We start from the raw sequence: 20,696 nt of genomic DNA, 5'->3' as shown, positions 1-20,696 counted from the left end.
AGATGGATCTAGCTGTGGTCGAGTAGACATAAGGTTTGGATAGCCATCAAGGTCTGTCTCGAGAATATATATATATTTAAAAAACTGGCAAGGCAGGAAAATGAGGCAAGCTCTGTTGAACATGTTCGAAGAGCTGAAATTCACAATCTCTGGTAGCTGTTTCACCATTTGCCTAAGTAGCTGCGTGATATTGACGTTGGGAAGGACAATTGCCTCTACAGAGTTTGACAAGCTCACGGAGACATCGACGGGATATGGACGAATATCTGATGGGGTCCCGAGCTGCAACGTCATTGTGATCTTGCAAAACGTGGTTGAGAGCGGAGGTGTCTCAGGTGTACGAATTGTACCATGAGCAGTACCGGGCATAGGCGGTGTCCTCAACTGCCACTGCAAGTGATGCCAATAGATGGTGCCAATAGAATGTCAAAGAAGCATTGGAATTTCGAAGGGCAGAAATGTCACCGCCTGGAGCTACCTTTTGGGAGAAATTAGCAAGACAGTCCTGCGTCATCTCCATGCCCTTCTTGATCATGGCTTCGACCTCATCCATATCTTGATTTGGAAACAATGTCTGCAGCGAAGAAACCAATAAGGCGACCCTAATGAATGGCTGTAGATACTTACACCACGTGCCAGCAATTCATTGTTAGTATCGTCGACGTTGATCGGCTCATCTCCCCGGACCCAAACGTGGAATTGAACAGAGGCGAGGTGACACCATGTATGACCTGCGATCACTATGTGTTTATCGTGAGATCGTGCTGGATCCCCTTGAAGCGAATGAAATGAAGAGGGCGAACGAGCTGATGTCTCATGGCGTAGCATCTGCCATGCTTCTGACATACGTTCAGGTGAATGATATGGATGATGCTCGTCAATAACAACCATTATGGCCATCAGGATTTCTGGACGCTCGGCAATTTCTTCCTTGATTTTGCAAAGAACCGAATCTGTGTCTTGCGCAAATGCACACTCCCCGATGACATGAACCTTCCTATGCCCCAAATGACCTCGAGTCACTGCGACAGTCCGAATTGACATGTCTGGAATGATAGACCCCAGCTCAAAGTTCATGGATAACGTGGTAGACAAAGCTCGTTGATTGTGAGTGAAGCCGAGCAAAAAACCAAAGAGTTCTTGACCCAAGTAACCGAATGGAGCTTCGTGTATGTCACTGCATGTTTCGATGAGGAGAATGTGATCGTCCTTGAAGTAACTCAACCTACAAGAATTCAGTACATTATTAGTTGCGAGAATTGATCCAATCACCCTACCTTGGTCTTGCTGGTAACGTATGCCAATTCAAATCCATAATTTGGGATACTGCTGAGTACACCTGGTAATCGACATCAAAAAACTCCTATTACAATAATCAAATGAGCGCTCGCACCCCGCCTATGAATTCGAGCATACCACAGATTCCTCCTCAGGGTCTGGCTCCATGATATACTCCAACACATCCCTGCATTGATCTTGAAGAACGAATGTAACAATCAGCGTAAGACTTAGGTGAGCGAGTGACAAATACCAAAATCAATGGTGTCAAGGTCAGCAACGATGAGAATGTCCTCCAAATCATCTGATGTCAGACTCGTATTGTCGGCGGGGAGTATCATCAGAGTGGAAGTCAGTGCAGTTCTGCTCTGGGCACAAAGAATTTAGTCGCTTGTGGAAGTTGGTCTCCTTACGAGTTGGTCGAACACAAATATTACAAATATTTCTATACGTAAGCTTGAGGCGCGCAGCCGCCGCCACAGTCTGCTTCTTACCTGCCGTTTCAATCCGTCAAAAGTCAACTACCGGAGGAGCAACCCATCATGTCGACCAAATAAACCACTCTGGCCCATCAGCCGTTTTTATCTGCCCAAGCCGAGTCTTGAAAATCGGGATAGTCATTACACGAAATGTTCACTGTGTCGCATCGAGTATTACAAATGTACTACTGCTGTGGCAAGTTGTTGCATGCGAGAGTTTCAACCTAATGGCCATGTGAGTTTCGTGCATTGTATTTCTGTCATTGGATCAATGACTCTTCCCCCGAGGTTGTAGTTTCTGTGGATCGTGACGTATACCAACAAGACATCTCATCCAAACAGTCATCGCTGATTGATCCTTCATCATACAAAACCTGTGTTTATGATATCGCATACCTTTTTGGTTCCCATCGTGAACTAGCATGAAAATCTCATTTTCCCATATGGACTCTCTGGACCCTCCCTGTTTCCTTCATCTTCTACGCCTTCCACACTCGAGGTATCAACTGTCCTGTCTGTGGTACACCGCCAGGTTTCCGTGTATCATATATCATTATATGATCACGAGAGCCACTGGTTCACTGATACTGTGCGCAGGAGCTTTATGAAACTTTTCTCTGGGGATGAACAATTGCACCAAAACCCTGCTTAAACTATAGTGCACGCTCTTTTGTTTCTACTACACCTCGGGCCTCACCATGGATATATCCTGACAATTACGTTTCTCACTCATGCAGGATTGTCAGTTTTCGTTTCAAATTTCCTTGCCAGGCCTGCCTCGGACGACTACAGTATTATGGGCTGTTTCTACTTCGGTGCAGGGTTTGGCTCAGTTAAAGACAAAGCCGATGTCCTTTCAATTAACATGCTCACCTCGAACAAGAATCACTTCTGCGTTGTTGAATCTGTTGAAACATCAATGCTGAGCGCTTCCAGTGAAGCATAACAGCTAATTATGACCTTTGGAGACGGGAGGCTGATCTACAACGCTCTCAGTGACAGTGTTGTGACGAATTTTGGTAACATTAACGATACTATGGGAGTGGTTGGGTGTTTTGTGTTATATTTGCAAAACCAACCGTCACGCCAAGCCTTACAATGAGATTGATAACCAAACATACTCAGTAACCTCGTTCGGCCCCGTCTGACTTTTCATGGGATCCGATACTTGAGCCCAGAGGTCTATTCGCCCTACTTGTACATATGTTCCTGCTAGTATGGTTGATGACCTGCTTTGGATCAACAACTTTGCGTGCTGTAGCTCATTGGTGAGTTCCGTTATACTTGTGTTTTTGGATCTCATAGAATTGCAAATCGATTGGCGATAGTGAAGCACCGCGCTGAGCGGCTGGTGTGCATTCCACCGAGAACAGCCGTTCACTGGAAGCATTACTTTTGTTAACCGACACATTTCTCATGTCACAAGGTTATGTTAAGGGTTGGAATGGTTAGTTGGTCATGAAACAATGGAAAAAGTTGAACAGGTATGGACGTCGTCATCAGACAGTTACAACGCATTCTTTCACGTCGGTAACCAAGTTTGAATCAGAATCACTGCCATTCCTGTATGTACATCCTCATCGTCACACCTCGGACTATCTCGGAGTCCTCTGCCACGGTTATCAGCATGAGGTAACAAATGTTGACACCAGCTTCTACCCTCTGAGAATCAACAGCTTCAGAGTCATGACTGGTGCTCTAGATGGATGAATATTTACAGTAGACTTAACCTGCAAAAAATGTACGTTTTTTGTGTACGTTATTTTCAATGCAAGGGCAAGAAGAGTCTAATAGGCCGGCAGGCACTTGACCACCTCATCAGAGCTGCGAAGACGGCTCTGAATATAGCTTTATGTACATCAAAAGTTCGTGTCCGTGTTCTACAGCAAGTTTGTATAGGCTGACATTGAATTCCATCTGCGCCACTACTTCGCCGCAGTCACCAACATTTCCTGACGACGATAACTGACAGTCTTTGTTCCTCGGCTATTCATCCAGCACAGTCTTCACAAACTGTCCAGGTCTGCTTTTACGTTGAAAATCACCGTCCCTTGCAAGCTCATTAATCATTCCAAGTATCGTTTTTCCAGTGTGTTTCGTAGCGCATAAGCGTACAATTGCTATCCTGAATATTCAATATCTCCCCGCAACGAAATGCAATAAAAACATAGTATTTGAAGGGCAAGGTTACTGCTGGCGAAGCTCGGCCTTGCTCTAGTTCAACAGTGCGCTTGGCGCTGTAAAGGCAGATTGGCAGGGTGGGAGAGGTGCTATCTTTGGACCTATTCCATTTATCATTTTCCGGTGTCATACTGACATTGTCAAGAGGTTGTTAACGTTACAAACCAATCAGGTACCCCCTCACTCACGTGATAATACTGACAGCAAAGGCAGAAAATATCATCACTATACCGTCAATTTCGATGATACAAGCGCTGGATGGTCATATATCTAACATGAACACCATCATTATTCACCTACCAAGTTCCCCATCACTGACATCCGTCCTTCAAACATGACCCAAGCTTTGAATGATCCCAGTTTGCGGCCATTAATTGACTCGTATCGTTTTTACAGCTATTTTGTAGGTTCGTAGAGAGCCAGTTGGATGGTGTCGGTTACAACTTAACCTAACCTTGACTGTGGTTTTTCAGTTGCCGCCTGTACTGCGATAACGTATGATTGGGGTGAGCGAAATGGGATTAAAGAATAATTCGTTTTCTTATGATTTCACCAGCTCTGACACTTGGAAAAGAGGTACGCGCTCATGCTATTACTGGCAGCCTTCTCGCTAAGAACGGTGTTATAGATTGAATTACTATGGGTGAGCAGAGAGTCTCGTATCAGAAGAAAAACAGGATGATACAATTGATTTGGGTAGAGACCACGCTGGTCCCTCATGACTGTTTTGTATTTCGTTGTTCGTATCTTTACTAAGCGCAGTTGGTAAGTTGTGCTCACATCAAAATGCTCTAGGTGCGCTATGCCGGAATACCATTTTCTGTGTATGTTTGCAGGCCTTGACTGTCAGTGGGGCGCTAATAAGCCATTCCTCACAACCAGCATGGACATGCTGAGTATGCTCTTATCTATGCTGTGTTTTTTTATTCTGATCGGTATATTGCAGTCAGCCTTCCATCAATCTTAGTGACAGATGCAGTGAGAATTCCGCACTGACACTCGCCATTCTCGTTAACTCCACTCCTGTGTAGGGGTGAGTGCGATGCTTGACTAGCTTGTTGTTTCAATATCATGACTATTACAGATGTGAGCTTTGTTGGAGCCTTTTATCCTACGAGGGTGATCACTGATTGGGTATTTCAGGCAATATTATGAACGCCACAACAAATTGGATGAATGGGGCCATCGATGTCCTTCTGGGCGGTGAGTACTGCCATACTCAGTCATATTGACCTGGTTGAAACATTATACAAGTCATCTTGATTGCACGGTTACATGCCATGTATCAGGGATCGAGAAAGATGCTTATCTTTCTCGTAGCGACCTTCCTGGTTGTCAATATTACTTGCATTGTGATGCTCGCGATTGGATTTGAGAATATTGTTGGAGGTAAGCTTTACTAGTAGCTATGAGTCAAAAAACCTGGTTCATCAGATAAATATCAGAAGAACTTCTCCTCTACGGCATCTATGAGTGCTCGTACAGCTACGAGAAAGGCGTCCAACGACTGATCATAATGGTTTGGATTCTCAATACGGTATGGGAGGTTCTTGCACTGTGGCTTGCTATCTGGATTGCTGTAAAACACTTCCGCGAACTGCGAGGGCCATCAACAGAATGGACCATTGGGGACTGTTTCACCATATTACTCAAAACTCACGTGTTTTATTTTGCAATGTGAGCTTGTGCTTTGAATGCGCTCGCCTTTCCCCTGAATTCTCCCATGTGCTAGTTTTGTTGCTACGTCTTGCCTCCACATCGGCTTTCTTTCTCCAAAGATCTCGGTACGCCAATTAGTCATTGACATCTCCTGTATGAGTTGTTCACCATTTTTATAGCGCTCGTGGTCCAAGGGAGCCGAGACATATTATGGAACTCTTCAAATCTGCTCGGTAGTGCAGAAGTTTGTGCTGGGACCACGCCTCATCCTCGGTGTTCGAGAATATAACGCTAAGCTCGCGGCCAGCTTCAATGCAGGAACGGACATGACTTCGATTGCTTTCCAGGAGCGTGTAAGTAGCGGCCGCGGTAGTGTATAGCACGGAAAATGTTTGGAGGAGCAGGAGAATTTTACTCAAGTTTTTCCCGATCAAGTTGTATTAAGTTATACTGAGTACCGTACATCCATGCCAGTCAATTTAATTCTATGTATTCATTCTGCGTTACATAACTCAACAAAGGTACATCATCAACCGCTAGCTCTACCTACGGCGACCATCGTTTCGTCCGTGTCCCACCGCAAACTCGATTCTTCGACAAGCCTCGTCCACCAACAGTTGACTCAGGCTGCCAGATGCATCTGTCAGGATCACCAGCGCTGTAGGATCACCATAAGCATCAGAAGAACAACCGTTCTGAGTCCCTGGAAGCATTGCACAGCGCTCTAGCCCCTGACGAAGCGATCGTGATTTCAAAGCTTCCACGCATCCCGATCTAGCATTGACCACGAGAGCCACTGGAAAACAATGCAAGATAAAAAATTACCGAACAAAGGGGGAAATAGTCTGAAAGATCACAGTGGATGAAAGGGAATCATATATGACGAGTTGGCTGGGACTGTATCCAGAGCACTCGATCATCATCTCAATCATTTCACGTACAATGTCCTCGCCATTCGAGCAATTGTCAGTCTTATTCAAAGAATTCGTCCAAACCCTCAAGTTCCAGGTTCGAAGCTACAACACCATTCTTCAGCGTTACATAACATGCTAAACCTCACCTCAACACCACAGATTTCCTCGTCCACCCAGGAGTTTCAAATCGACATCGAGCGCCCCCCTAGAGAAAACCGCGAACAACATTACGGCTACCGCATCACCCAAGATTTCATTCTCGCCTTCGAGAACGAAATCAAGAAGTTCATCGATCCCGCCGATTTTTATGATCCAATGTGCGCATCGTTGACTCGTAATTGGCTTTTGAAGGAGTTGCGCCTCCGTCAGTTGGATTACAAGTGTTGTGTCGACCCGGTCTTAGAGCCTGACGATTCGGCGGATGAAGACTCGGAGGGGGACAGAGAAGAGTTAGCTGGTGAAAAGGAGGACGATACAAAGACTGATGAAGATGAGGGAGGTCCAACTGACCACGAAGACACAGAGGACGACACGGAGACTGATGAACAAGCATCGAGTCACTATGAAAACGAGAAAGACGATACAAAGACTGACAAAGAAGGCGATACAACTTATTACGAAGATGAAAAAGACGACGGTACAAAGACTGATGAAGAAGAGCCAACCCACTATGAAGATGAGGAGGACGACCCAAAAACTGACGAAGGTGATCCAACTAACTTTGAAGACGAAGAAGAAGACGACCCAAAGACCGATGAAGATCAGGGCGATGCAAGTCACTATGAAGACGAAAAGGATGACGGCAGCAAGACTGATAAACAGGAGGCCATTGCTAATAACCATCATGAAGATGCAAAGGAGGACGAAGATGAGGGCTATACAAGCCCCGATGATGAAGACGAAACCTCGGTGTTTGGAGACGCCGACAATGAATTTGAAGTCGAGCATGATGCAGAAGAGGTGGTGGTGGTCATCTCCGTTTGTTCGGACGATCCCGTCAGCTTTCAAGCACGACCTACACAAGCGCAAATGGACATGATGACGACGTTGCTTAGCCAACCACCTCAGTGGTGGCTGAGCTATAGGGACATTTAAATGTACTTTTGTTGTGGGTCAATATGCAGGAACATAACCTTAATTACTCACAAGCTCCCATTTCCGAGTTGCCTTTCGTCACCCCGCTTCGTTACAAAAGTACCTTCGCACTGTCCAACCACTCATCAGACAAAGGATATGCCTCCCCCGTGGTTATCATTTGGTACTTGGAGCCGTGTGTGTAATGATGATTTCAAGGTCGTTCGGCTCGTTCGTGTGCCCAAATATGTGAAGAAATGGATTGGTACGATTGATCTTGATATGAGCACTACGACACGTGTATTGTACTAGCAGGTCTTGACGTCCAGGGGGTTGGACAGAGCATCGATATGCACGGACGACGTGCGAAGGATAACGTTTCGGTAGACAATCGAGTTGACTTTGGACAAGGGCGGCCGCCCCAAGGTCGTGAAACGAGACAAACTCCCTGAGGATATGCAAGCACTGAGCACCAAGTTCGAGCATCAGGGTTTGACCGTGCTGTACTACATTGTTTACCAAATATAAGTTGGGGTAGATCAGTGCATCAGGTGCATAGCTTGAATATCGGCCAGATAATGCACAGCGACCACTAAATGAAAGAAAGCTCGCGCAGAGGGCGAACCGGCTACCGCGGATGCATTTGGCAAGTTACGTCATCTGTAGCCACAGACTATTCTTCCATACTGATAGGCGTGAATGTCCATGAGTAGTGGCCTGTGGTGAGGGAGAGCGATTAGAAGGTAGGGGTAATGTAGTAGGGAACTACAATGAGACATGAACCCGTGCAACTTGATCCAGGAGTCGAATGTAGAACATAGGAACGCTTGCACTGGCGCGTCAGTGGTTGTGTCTGACAAGACCTGTGACCTATCCGAACATGTGACTGCGATCTTGTCACGGTAACAGAGTGCGGTCCAGCTGGCTTCCACAGTTCCGATTATTCCTACATAGCTGTAAAGTGAAGTTCGTCCCCATCCGGGGCCACTGTGGCATCGTGAAGTAGTGATTCCTCACTAACCATAGGTATCGTGCTAATTTGGCTTTCCCTGAATCCTAGAACTTGTATATACGCTGCCTCAGGCCGTTGTCATAAATACCTCAATCCGAGTCGGTCGCGGCCTTCCTTGTTTCGCTCCCCTACATCTTACATGGTTTCCGTCAACGATTCTGGTGAGGGCTTGGGCAAGGTATTCGCAGTTCGTCGGAGGCGCTCCACAAGGAATGGGTGCACACGATGCAGTTCAGTCAGTCACCAACTGGGATGAGGGCGATGGCTCTATCCCCGCAGACATCCATCCCCCTCTCCCTTCAAATTCTTCGGCAGTGCATCCTGTTTCTGCGACTAGTGAACCAGGTCTCGACGTCTCCACCAATGTTTCTTCTGCCAGATACTCCTGGGTTGTATCCTCTGCTCGCGAAGCTTCCGACCCAGGTGTAATACCACTTGCTGATCCTCCGATGGAAGATGCTATTGCTAGATTATTGGCCATCCTTCAAGTTATATATGTGAGAGCTTATTCAATTATGAGGACGTGTCTTGATTTCAAAGGCCGTCAACAGAGACACGGTCAGCATAAGGCGGATCTAGATCATCTGACATTACGGCTTCATCGACTAGTAAACTGGTATTTGTGGAACTGCCATGACTGCCCGGGATCCATATGAGCATTCTCGGAGGGATTCCTTAGTTATGTATGCGCCTTGTTTATGTATGCTCGAATTTACTCGATATTGAGCCGCACTCAGGATTCTGCAAGAGACCTCTGCCCAGCTGAAAATTTTGCACAAACGTGGTCTTTCGTATACACCCGTCACACAAACTATCGCTAGATGTTCCATTGAAATTGACCGTTATCTACTGGGGTGTTTAGTTGGGTTCTACTCTTGATATATTTCCCGCATTTCACTCACCACTCTGCTTTTCTAGTGGTTCCAGATGCAACAAAGTCAAAATAACATGCACGATGTGCGAGAGGGTCATCAGAGTCATGAACATCCAGTACCGGTGAACTTCTACACCTCATTCCAGGTCCGCCTTGCAACGATGAAAATCAGGGAAGCTCACTCATCAAATTCTCTTTAGCAACTCAATAAGATGCTCCAAGTTCTGTTTGAACGTGACTCGATTGCAGCCCGAAATAATGTTATCGAGGAAGGACAATACGATTTGTCCATTGACAGTGGCATGCGATTAGCCTCGCCTACAAGCCATGAATGGCCAAGCATCGAAGCAGGCACGAAGACTGTCATGAAGGTTATAATTGAACAGCAAGTGACCTCCGGAGTCGACTACCAATGTCATTTTTGCGGTGCTGTGACTCGCCTTGGCGTCAAGGCTATTATGCATTTGCTTCAACTATTCCAACGTCAGGCTGGTTGCTCTATCGATTGGTGAGTACGTTTGTCTTCTGGTTACTGACAGCGCTTAATATCTGGAAGTCAAATATGCAAACGATAGTTCCAGGTCTCCCGTGGACCTGCCAGTGCGGAGCGAAGTCCTCGGCGTGTACCACGCGGTTCGTTGCATGGCTACCTCAAACGGAATCACTTTAGTTTGTTTGAACGTCAAAAGTCTGACATCGTAAGTTGATATCTTGTGGCGTGGATAGGTGCTTCAGTTCTGACCTCGAATGGGCAGCTATTTGAGGTGGCGGATGGTATTGAATATTGTCAGTATGTCCCATAGCCATTCATACACGGAACTCATATGCCCCTCAGTGCATAAGCAGGGCATTGTGCATGGTAATCTAACGGGGGTATGTTTCAATTACTTGAGTAATGTACTGAGGATTCTCACCGCACCCTTAGGACACCATATTCTGTGACGATTCAGGCTGTGTACGTATTGCAGATAATCAGATATTCAGCGAGCAGCTTCCAGGAGATGCGAGGTACATTGCACCTGAGTCTATCACACATAGTTATCGAACTGAGGCACCAAGACCATCAAAAGCCGGAGACATATACTCATATGGCTGCGTCGCGATTCTGGTGTGTTATGGAGCAAAATAGTCTTTGACGCGTTTCACACAAGTATTATCCAGGTGTTGTCAGGAAAGTTGCCGTACTGGTGGATTTCAGGAGAGGGCCAAGTGCTTTCAGAAAAATTAAAGGGCACAGGGCCTTTTGGTCCGACTGTGGAGGTAGAATCCTTGCGAAGTTCCTCTTAAGTGCCTCACCAAATTTTGGCTCAAAGATGGATGAGGTGCAGCTGAACATGGTGCGACAGTGCCTATCTGAGGAGAAATCCCGTCCCTCAATCGAGAAGGTCCGCTACTTAGTCTTGGTCCAAGGTTTCGGGTGAGCTATCTTTTGTTGCATGCATGCCGCTGTTTGGCTCATCGTCATCAGTACCGTTGATTTGACAAACTCAGTCCAACGACTAAACAAGGATCATCAGAACTCTGGAGGGTTTGCAAATGTTCATAGGTGTAAGCTCCATGTAAGAGACATCGATGCAAGCGTCCCACAATTGGTCTCCCGCCACCAGTTCTCTTCCAATGATGTAGGTGCCTTTCAGTTGATTGTCATCTACATTCCTTACATTTGATTTAGGTCGCAGTCAAGGAAATAAAATTTGACGAGGATCCAGACATGTTAAAGATCATCAATGTCAGTAATGTATTCTTTTTCTTGTCTCATTACTGACTTTGGTCCGTTAGCGATTGTTCCGAGAGATTAAGTTATGGTTGAAACTTGAGCACGAAAATATCGTTCCTCTCTTTGGAGTTACAGATGGATTTGGTTCCCTCCCAGCACTCATCTCTCCATGGTTCCAAAATGGCACTCTGACCGGATACCTTCAGCGTAAGCATAAGATGCTTTCCTACAATGCAAAATTTGCACTGGTTCGGTCAATCATTCACCTCACCATATCTATCATGCTAAGGTCTCTTTAGCTCAGGGATGTAGCTCGTGGACTTCAATATCGTATGTTCAGTGTTTTTGTCGTTGATGTGAGAGTCAATTAACACTGAATTGGGTAGTCCACTCGCAGTCAATCATCCATGGAGACTTGAGCGGTGTGCGTATGCCCTTATGAGATCCATGAACGCCCAACTGAAGTTTCCTTAGAATAATATTCTTGTTGACAAGAATGGAAAAGCAAGCCTTGCCGATTTTGGTCTTTCTGCCCTCCTTCCTGAAAGAACGAGTCAGGCATTGTTGCCCACCAATCCCACGTGCACTGCACCATACATGGCGCCAGAATACTTAATATTCGATGATGAAGGCAACATGTCACTGGTATTCACTTCGAAAAGCGACGTGTACTCTTTTGGGGGGATCATGCTACAGGTACGTAGCCTGGATGATCGTCACTGCATCAGCTCATCTTCCTGCAAGTTTTGGAGGGCAAGATCCCATACCATTATATTGCCAGATATGAAGCCATAATTCACTGCATATCACAAGGGATAAGACCCAAAAGGCCGCCCGCACCTGTGATCAGCGATGTTGACTGGGATTTCATTCAGAGTTGTTGGTCACGGGATATGGAGCATCGACCCTCTGACGAAGCCATCCTAAAATTTGTGGAAGGACGGGCTGTCCTGAATCCAGTTTGTGGGTGATTTAATACTGTAGAATATATAAACATATCATGATGCGCCACCGAGCCAAACGCTGAGGAAGAGTATGCGGTATGCTTGAATTCATGAGCGGAGTGCAAGCAATCATTTGATTATCGTAACAGGAGTTTTTTGATGTTGATCGTCAGGTATACTCAACAGTATCGCACATCATCGACTCGAATTGGCTATGGTTATCAGCAAGACCAAGGTAAGGTGGATGGATCACTTCTCGCCACTAGTAATGTACCAACTTTTTGCAGATGGAGTTACTTCAGGGACGATCACATCCTTCTCGTCGAAAGGCGCATTCTCATACACGAAGCTCCATTCGAACACTTGAGTTCAATCTTTCTTTTGCATGACTTCGTTCACGACGACAACCCCGTGCTTACCACGATATCCATGAACTTTCAGCTATCTGCATCGGCCATTCCAGACATGGCAATTCGAATGGATGCGGTAACTGAGAATTATCGGAGTCATGGGGTCCTTGTCATCGGGGAATGTGCATTTGCACAGGACACAGATTCAGTTCTTCGGAAAATTAAATATGAGATCGCCGGTAATCCAGAAGTCTTTGATGGTCATATTGGTTGTGATTGATGAACATCAACCATATCGCTCGCCTGAACGTATGTCTGAAGCATGCATGGCAGATGCTATGCCAGGAGACATCACCTCGCTCAGTTTCTTCGTTTCATTCGCTTCAAGGGGATGCAGTACGATCTCACGATCAACCCATCGTGATCGCAGGCCATACATGCTGTCACCTCGCCTCTGTTCGATTTCACGTTTGGGTCCGGGGGAATGAACCGATTCAACATCGTTGTTGATAACAGTGAACTGCAGGCGTGTGGTGTAGTAAGTATCTGCAAACACTCATTAGGTTCGCCTTATTGATGGCTTTCCTGCAGACATTGTTTCCAAACCGAGATATGGATGTGGCCGACACCATGATCGAGAAGGGCGTGGTAATGATGCGGGACCGTATTGCAACTGTCTGCCAGGAGGCGGCTCCGGGCAGTGACATTGCTGCCCTTCAAGACTCTGTCATTACTTTCCGCCCTGATTGGAACGACCTGCTGATTGGCCTGAAGTTTGGGGTCTGGGACATTGCCTATCACCGATATCGATCATGGTACGATTCGCCCCCCTGAGGCACCCCTGTCCTCAACCACGTTTTGCAATATCATAACGACGCTGCAGTTCCAGACCAACCGCCACTCAGTACTCATTCCGCCACTATTAACGTATCCGTAAATTTCTCAAGATATCCCGACATACTTATCTTATCACATGTGTGATGGCCTTTTTGTTCTTTCTGTGACAGCGTGATGGACAAACCCAGTTGTGGAGGTGGATGGAACCCGAGACGCTCACAATATCTTGCATACGGATGAGCAATCAATTAGCAGATACCGTCCTGATTCCATACGCTGAGTTACATTAGGAGAAATCAGTAATAGGGTCTGGCAGCCACCTTCAAGTGCTTAGCTAATTTGTGAGAGATTCATAGCATACTTCAGCCCCCAGTTTGCGTATCAATGTAAGATTCTATGTAGGAGTGTCGCGTCTTTGAGAAGGGTACGAGATTTTGTTGGAAGGGACTAGTAGACTTGTCGGGTCTTGATGTTTCCTGGTCAGAGAATGAAATTTGGATTTGCATCCTCCTCGTGGATCTAGTTTAGACGAGTCTGAGAAGACGGTCATTCAAATAATAAGACTGCAGTTGACTCATCAAATACGATGCGATACAAAGTCTCAAAGATTCAGTGCTTCGCGAATTGGCACAACTAGTACTCAAAAGTTAACGATCAGACACACACGATGTATTTTAGTTCCTAGGAGCAAACAAGTCATCAATGATAGTACAAGGCGAGTGATGTTACAACTTCAGTCAATGTTACCTAGCTAATCACTACGTCTTGTTCAGAACTTCACCTCCCCAGATGTTTCACCAGCATATGTGCATGCCATGTGGACTCGTAACATGGTGTTCGTGTTTGGATCCTCTGTACTCCGCCCCTCATCAACATACCAGGATGATGGGCCTACCCACTCGATGTTCTTGCCCCATAAATTGAAGAATTTTTCAATAGTAGTTTGAGGCTGTCCAGAAGCGAGCAGGTATTCGTACACCTGCGCGCCATGCACTGTCCAACGCACCAACAACCCACCTGTAGGTGACATTGAATTGTAATCATCCCAAGCACGACTGCTTTTCACTCACGCATGACGGGTGCTGATGGCCTCTCCAGCGAAATGGAACCTCTTATTGGCATTTGGAACACTGAGCGCCGTGTATAAATCCTGGAAATCTCCAGGCCCAAAGTACGCAAAGGCACCTGTAGCGAAGCGAGTGAGCATCAATTGGATCACATCAATATTTACAGACTTACCCATGGTGAGCGGGTCGTAGTTCCAGTCCCATGCATATATGTCCAAGTACTGATCCGACAAGAAACTGTAAGTGATATTGTGTACTTCTGCGAGATTGCGCAGCACGAGTTCCTTTAGTTGCTCAATGTATTCCATGTTTACCGGTGCCGATGAGCGCTCCCAAGCGTTCTGCATCATTTGTCCAACAGTAGCTCGCGATCAGCACTGTGGATGGTGAGGCAGAATCGACCCCGTAAGAAGGGTAGACGATAGTTCGAATGGGAAGGTCAGTGAACGATTGGCCTCCTACGATACCGAATCGATCCGTCCACCAGGCTGATTGGAAGCGGACCCCGACTTTGATTGAAGGACCGTACTGTAGCTTGCGCAATGCGTTTTTCTGCATCACGTTTAAACCAGCACCAGAGAGGTCAATCGTGCGCAGGCACGGCAGAGGGATGGTCGATATAACATGTGAATATGTGCGGCTGGGTCCGCCCCTCACAGAAACCTCCATGGTGTCTTCACCTCCCTGAGAGATGCTCGTGACGCTTTTATTGAACTTGATGAGATCATTGTTACCGTTAGCAGTGATGTAGTTCGTCATATAGTCGATGAGTACGTGAGAACCGCCTCTAGGTACGGGAAAGTGTAAGCATGAGTTCGGAGACAACAGACGCGCTTACTTGAAGCACTTCCATTCTACGTCTCCGATGATTTCCGACCCGGCCTTTGCGAACGCCAGCGACTCGAGAACCGCTTCAGTCAAACCGCGGTCATACGAGCCGGTGCTGTTGTCGAATGTCTCGCACCAATTGATAACGCTGGTGGCAAGATGCATGGGCGGGAGTTCGAGGCTGACGCTGGGAATGTACTTGAACGACATGTATGCGCGAAGCGAGTATGCAGTCATTCTCCTTCATGACGTCCCACCCCTTGTGGACCTGCTTCTCCAAATCGTTTATGAGCATACGGGAGAATGGTTCAACGACGTCGTCAACAATCTTCTCTACTCCCACTGCGACATACTCGGACTCAACACCCATTTCCCGGGCACGAAAGTCAGGAGGGTGCGATGTGTCAGAGACTTGGTAACGTTCATTGTTGAAGTAGAGGAAAGATCCTCCTGCCCTCGCCTTGTAATAGTAGTCGATAAGTGTGGACTTTAAAGGTACTTGACCGTCGTTGAGCTTTGGGTAGTTGATTAACTCGCCCAAGCGCTTCATAATACCGGTCTTGTAATTGCCGTCACTGTCCTTCTGCGGCAAGGGAAATCTCATGGCACCAACATCCTAGTTGGCGGGAGAGAATAGAGATTACATGATAAGCATCATTGACGCAGCAGCATTAAATGAGTGACATACGTAGTAATCATATTCTTTGCTATCCGGAAACTTGTAGGTGAAGAGGCGGCCGCCGGTGCGGTCCGACGCCTCCAAGATCTCATACTTGATGTCCAACGAATCTAGCATGAGGGCGGTATATAGACCACCAACTCCTGCGCCTAAAATTCCAACTGGGTTGTCCGTCTTGCGAAAGCCAACCTTGGAAAGCGGTAGTTGCGGGGTCTGTTGACGACCAACCCTGGAGAGTCCAGGAAGCTTTTTGAGAAGAACACCATCGTATTCTTCAATGATGTTTCGACCCCAGTAGCCTAGCACGTCTCCTCCAAAATCCATGGTAAGCGCAAGTGGTATTGAAGATAGGATGTATTGGATAAGACTCGTCTAGTGTGAACAAACTTGAAACCCACCTTATATATTGTGCTTTTCATTCGGAGAATGAGAAGGATTGGCCAATTCTGTGACCGCAAGGAACATTTGAAAAGGAACACGCACCGTTGCTTCGATGAACTCTTTGAAATGACCGTCTGAGGCCAAGTCTGGGCCAAAGTCAGGGGCATCAAACTTGACCCCAGACGTGACCCCAGATCGGCCGCCCATTATGATTCCTCCAGCAAACTCAATCCGGTGAGCCTGAATTGTGATCTATTTTCATTGGTCAGTGTCAACACGACCTACACTAGAAATCAGTTCCAAGACTTATGTGAATGTGGTCAGGACGTTGTTCTGGCACTTGCAGAGATTGGATATGAAATAACCAGCGACAATCAGAACACGGTCACCAGTCGGAACTATGCCGTCCCAGATATGCTGCTTCTATTTGGCAATGTCACTTACGGAAATTGGGAACGCAGCCAAAGTACTTACATGTCCCATTTGGCCCATGCCAGTCTTCAACTAGAGCCGTGCAAGTAATCGTATTTGTAAGTTGATGCATCCTATAGCGATAGTGTCTGCTGAGCCAAGTGCTCAGCGTTACATAGTACTACTAGGCAGGCGATTACCGGCTCCTCCTAACTGTCAATGTCAGAAACGTATCACGAGCATGAGTGGTAAGATACTTACGCCTTTATCAACTTCGCGGATGAGGTCCTTGCTTCCATATTACCATGACGATCCATGACTGAGGTCATTTTGGTTCTGATCGGCTCGAAGTGTGGTCAAAATACATCTCAACTCGGGAGGACCTCAGAACTACTTCGAAAATTGTCAGATGACATGACCAGTTGACTGTCTTGATCAAGATTGACCTTGCGGTTGGAATTTCTCTGCCAATGATTGAGAAGTTAGAACTTCTACATCCTACTACATCCGAATTCTGTTCTGATAGGGTGGCCTTTAAGGGTGTGCGACATAGGAGTTTGAAATTGTTTGACAGGCTGAAGGGAAGGTGGTTTATAATCATTCCTCCACAATCAGAGTCTGGAAAAGTGTTGCACCGTCTCGAACTTCGCGAGTGGAATGAGAAAGAAGAAGGAAAGATGTTTAGGGTGGACCCGGGGAAGATTTTCTGGCATCTGCCAACGAGCCGAGTAGAAGTATCAACCCCATGCTGGCAGATACTATTATAAGTTCAATTCATGAAGTGAGTCTGCGAGTCGGAGTCTGAGGAATCAGGATCCGAACACGAGCGGCTACTGCAAGGTGTCACATCGGGGTTATCGAATATTTAGGAGAGGTTTATATGTTGTACAAAATGCAAAGAAAATATTTGAAATTTAAACCAACATAAAAATAGGTACACAACTTGAAAATTTGCCTGTGTTTTATGTGTAATCCAAAATATCAAGCATCCGCAACCATATTCCCACGGACAATATGTCAACAAATATAAGAAATATGATCAGATTTTATATGCCTGCTTCAATTTAAAGTTTAATCTTCACATAAAACTTTGGACAAAACTTGAAATTTAGATGGGACAATATGCTTGCCAATATATCAAGTTTTGCCTGACAATTAGATGTCCCTCAAAATTTCAAGTTTACACTGGCGACAAAATGTCGTGACAAAGCTTCAAGTTTTGTGCACAGATGAAATAAATTGTCCAATCATTGCCCACCCATTACTCAATTGTAGCCTGCTCATGGTCTGAATTCATCACCTGGTGTGGCAATACACACATAATAAATCAGTACAGACCTGGTGGACAAGTGCAAGTGGGGAGAAGTATCAGAGTTTTTTAAATATTGGAGTACAAGTGGAAGAGGATTCAGCGGTGACATGGGTACATTATGTCAGAAATAATTGTAATATCCAAATGGTTGGGATGCTCTGGGCAGTCAAAAGTGAGCCTCTCAGATGATATCTTTTTGGGCCTGAGACCAACTTCTCCAATGTGGTTGAAGAATCATAAACAAGGACTGCAGCAGAGCTATATGTAAAACATGAGTTTAATGCTCAATGCAGCTCTGTAAGTGGCACTCACCAAGGGGTGTTGATATGAATACTTGTACCAATGTGGTACCCATACCCACCATGCCTGCGCCTACTTCCATCCCCACATGCATATTGTGAGGGAACAGGTGGAGTCATTGGCCTGGTACCAGAATTGGCAACAATGATGGCATGAGATGCCCGGAGATGCAGATGGCATCTAAGTTTGAGAAGGCATCTTGGAGAAAGTACCTGGAATGTTAGAAGCACTTGTGGCAGGCAACAAGTGAGATTTGTCAAATGGTCTTTGCAACTTAACTTCATGGAGAGTGAATGAAATAACTCAAAGCAACAGTACAAACTGTTGATTATGAGGGGTACTGGAGGTTGAGGACTGTGGATGGAAGCAAGCAGAGTGATTCTGAATGACAGTCCAAATGATGGTTAAGATTTTAAGGACAGTCAGCAGTCATGAGTTGGGAGGTAATTGTACAAACCATTTCCCTGAGTGTGATTGTGTTATTCAGCGAGGGTAATGATCAAGGAGATAACATCAGTCTGATAACACAGTTGTAGAGCACAATGTACATAGCAAAAAACAACATGAGAGAATAGGTACAACTACACATCTGAGTCTGTCCAAACTAAGCAAGACATCAGAAGTATGAAGGAGGTTGGTTAAGGAACTACTCTTACCAAGCGCCTTGTTTAACAGGAATTCATAACAGGCCCATACTAACACAGGGTGGGATGGGACAAGTGGATACCATGGGCATGTCTCATACGCCCATTGGGTAGTAAACATCTTCATGTCGCCCTCTTCATTGGGGTGGGACTGATCAGGAATTGTTGCAGGAAGCGAGTGTGTTGTGAGAGAGGTGAAAACTTTCAGAGTTGTGTACAAAAACATGGAGTTGTTTAGGACACATGGCAGGTAGTCTTGTTGGTATGGGGTGGGCGATGGGTGAGATACAGTGGCTCAAAAAAGTGTCTCAATGTTTGTGACTTTTCATGTAATTGCTGTATTATGAGCCAGGGCGTGAGAATATGACTAAGCCATAGGGAGGTGTGGGAAAGCTCTGCTTCTAAGCTTCATGTTTGATTCCTATAGCATGGGAAGATTATGTCATCAAGTGAAGATATGGTTAATTTAATTTGGTGACTCATTGAGACACTTTTTTGACTTTCAGTTTGGCCAACACAATCTCTATAATTCTAGTACTTGGTGCTTCCTCCTGTTGCTCTAATTACTTCCACCACTCTTTAGGGGTTATTTTGGCTGTGGGAGAGAGGTGCAGCAGAGTGGGGCAAGATTGTTGATAAGGAATGCCTCAAATTGATAGATAGTATGCATAGAAGAGTGGTGGAAGTAATTAGAGCAACAGGAGGAAGCACCAAGTACTAGAATTATAGAGATTGTGTTGGCCAAACTGAAAGTCAAAAAAGTGTCTCAATGAGTCACCAAATTAAATTAACCATATCTTCACTTGATGACATAATCTTCCCATGCTATAGGAATCAAACATGAAGCTTAGAAGCAGAGCTTTCCCACACCTCCCTATGGCTTAGTCATATTCTCACGCCCTGGCTCATAATACAGCAATTACATGAAAAGTCACAAACATTGAGACACTTTTTTGAGCCACTGTATCTCACCCATCGCCCACCCCATACCAACAAGACTACCTGCCATGTGTCCTAAACAACTCCATGTTTTGTACACAACTCTGAAAGTTTTCACCTCTCTCACAACACACTCGCTTCCTGCAACAATTCCTGATCAGTCCCACCCCAATGAAGAGGGCGACATGAAGATGTTTACTACCCAATGGGCGTATGAGACATGCCCATGGTATCCACTTGTCCCATCCCACCCTGTGTTAGTATGGGCCTGTTATGAATTCCTGTTAAACAAGGCGCTTGGTAAGAGTAGTTCCTTAACCAACCTCCTTCATACTTCTGATGTCTTGCTTAGTTTGGACAGACTCAGATGTGTAGTTGTACCTATTCTCTCATGTTGTTTTTTGCTATGTACATTGTGCTCTACAACTGTGTTATCAGACTGATGTTATCTCCTTGATCATTACCCTTGCTGAATAACACAATCACACTCAGGGAAATGGTTTGTACAATTACCTCCCAACTCATGACTGCTGACTGTCCTTAAAATCTTAACCATCATTTGGACTGTCATTCAGAATCACTCTGCTTGCTTCCATCCACAGTCCTCAACCTCCAGTACCCCTCATAATCAACAGTTTGTACTGTTGCTTTGAGTTATTTCATTCACTCTCCATGAAGTTAAGTTGCAAAGACCATTTGACAAATCTCACTTGTTGCCTGCCACAAGTGCTTCTAACATTCCAGGTACTTTCTCCAAGATGCCTTCTCAAACTTAGATGCCATCTGCATCTCCGGGCATCTCATGCCATCATTGTT

The 20,696-nt window shown here is 45.7% G+C and overlaps 4 protein-coding genes across 4 annotated transcripts; 2 read left to right on the top strand and 2 right to left on the bottom strand.

Annotated features, from left to right (window-relative positions):
• Positions 1–141: 141 nt before the first annotated feature.
• Positions 142–1,496, bottom strand: BJ212DRAFT_496733 (uncharacterized protein). Its single transcript, XM_041343336.1, has 4 exons — positions 1,394–1,496; positions 1,278–1,339; positions 628–1,225; positions 142–574 (listed from the first exon to the last, which is right to left on the bottom strand). The coding sequence occupies exons 1-4, from the start codon at positions 1,412–1,414 to the stop codon at positions 332–334; spliced, it is 924 nt and encodes a 307-aa protein (XP_041190266.1). The 5' UTR covers positions 1,415–1,496; the 3' UTR covers positions 142–331.
• Positions 1,497–6,754: 5,258 nt separating this feature from the next.
• BJ212DRAFT_1373568 (uncharacterized protein) lies at positions 6,755–7,677 on the top strand. The gene is given in 2 exon segments (XM_041336369.1): positions 6,755–7,638; positions 7,649–7,677. 1 exon segment carries the CDS (start codon positions 6,827–6,829, stop codon positions 7,604–7,606), a length of 780 nt encoding a protein of 259 aa, XP_041190265.1. The 5' UTR covers positions 6,755–6,826; the 3' UTR covers positions 7,607–7,638; positions 7,649–7,677.
• Positions 7,678–11,250: 3,573 nt separating this feature from the next.
• BJ212DRAFT_1277315 (kinase-like domain-containing protein) lies at positions 11,251–12,159 on the top strand (the record flags this gene model as incomplete). Its single annotated transcript, XM_041331355.1, has 5 exons — positions 11,251–11,436; positions 11,488–11,518; positions 11,575–11,612; positions 11,663–11,888; positions 11,933–12,159. Coding segments are annotated over 5 exons (708 nt in total), but the record flags the coding sequence as incomplete, so codon positions are not given.
• Positions 12,160–13,979: 1,820 nt separating this feature from the next.
• BJ212DRAFT_1373557 (flavin-containing amine oxidoreductase-domain containing protein) lies at positions 13,980–15,927 on the bottom strand. The gene is given in 8 exon segments (XM_041336368.1): positions 13,980–14,298; positions 14,330–14,336; positions 14,390–14,504; positions 14,559–14,645; positions 14,701–15,173; positions 15,225–15,452; positions 15,472–15,830; positions 15,903–15,927. 7 exon segments carry the CDS (start codon positions 15,816–15,818, stop codon positions 14,089–14,091), a joined length of 1,467 nt encoding a protein of 488 aa, XP_041190263.1. The 5' UTR covers positions 15,819–15,830; positions 15,903–15,927; the 3' UTR covers positions 13,980–14,088.
• Positions 15,928–20,696: the final 4,769 nt, after the last annotated feature.

This window comes from Suillus subaureus (assembly GCF_016647635.1).
Source record: "Suillus subaureus strain MN1 chromosome Unknown BJ212scaffold_28, whole genome shotgun sequence".
Lineage (NCBI taxonomy): Eukaryota > Fungi > Basidiomycota > Agaricomycetes > Boletales > Suillaceae > Suillus > Suillus subaureus.
Note: the sequence above shows the minus strand (reverse complement) of the source record. Positions and strands in the feature narration are given on the sequence as shown.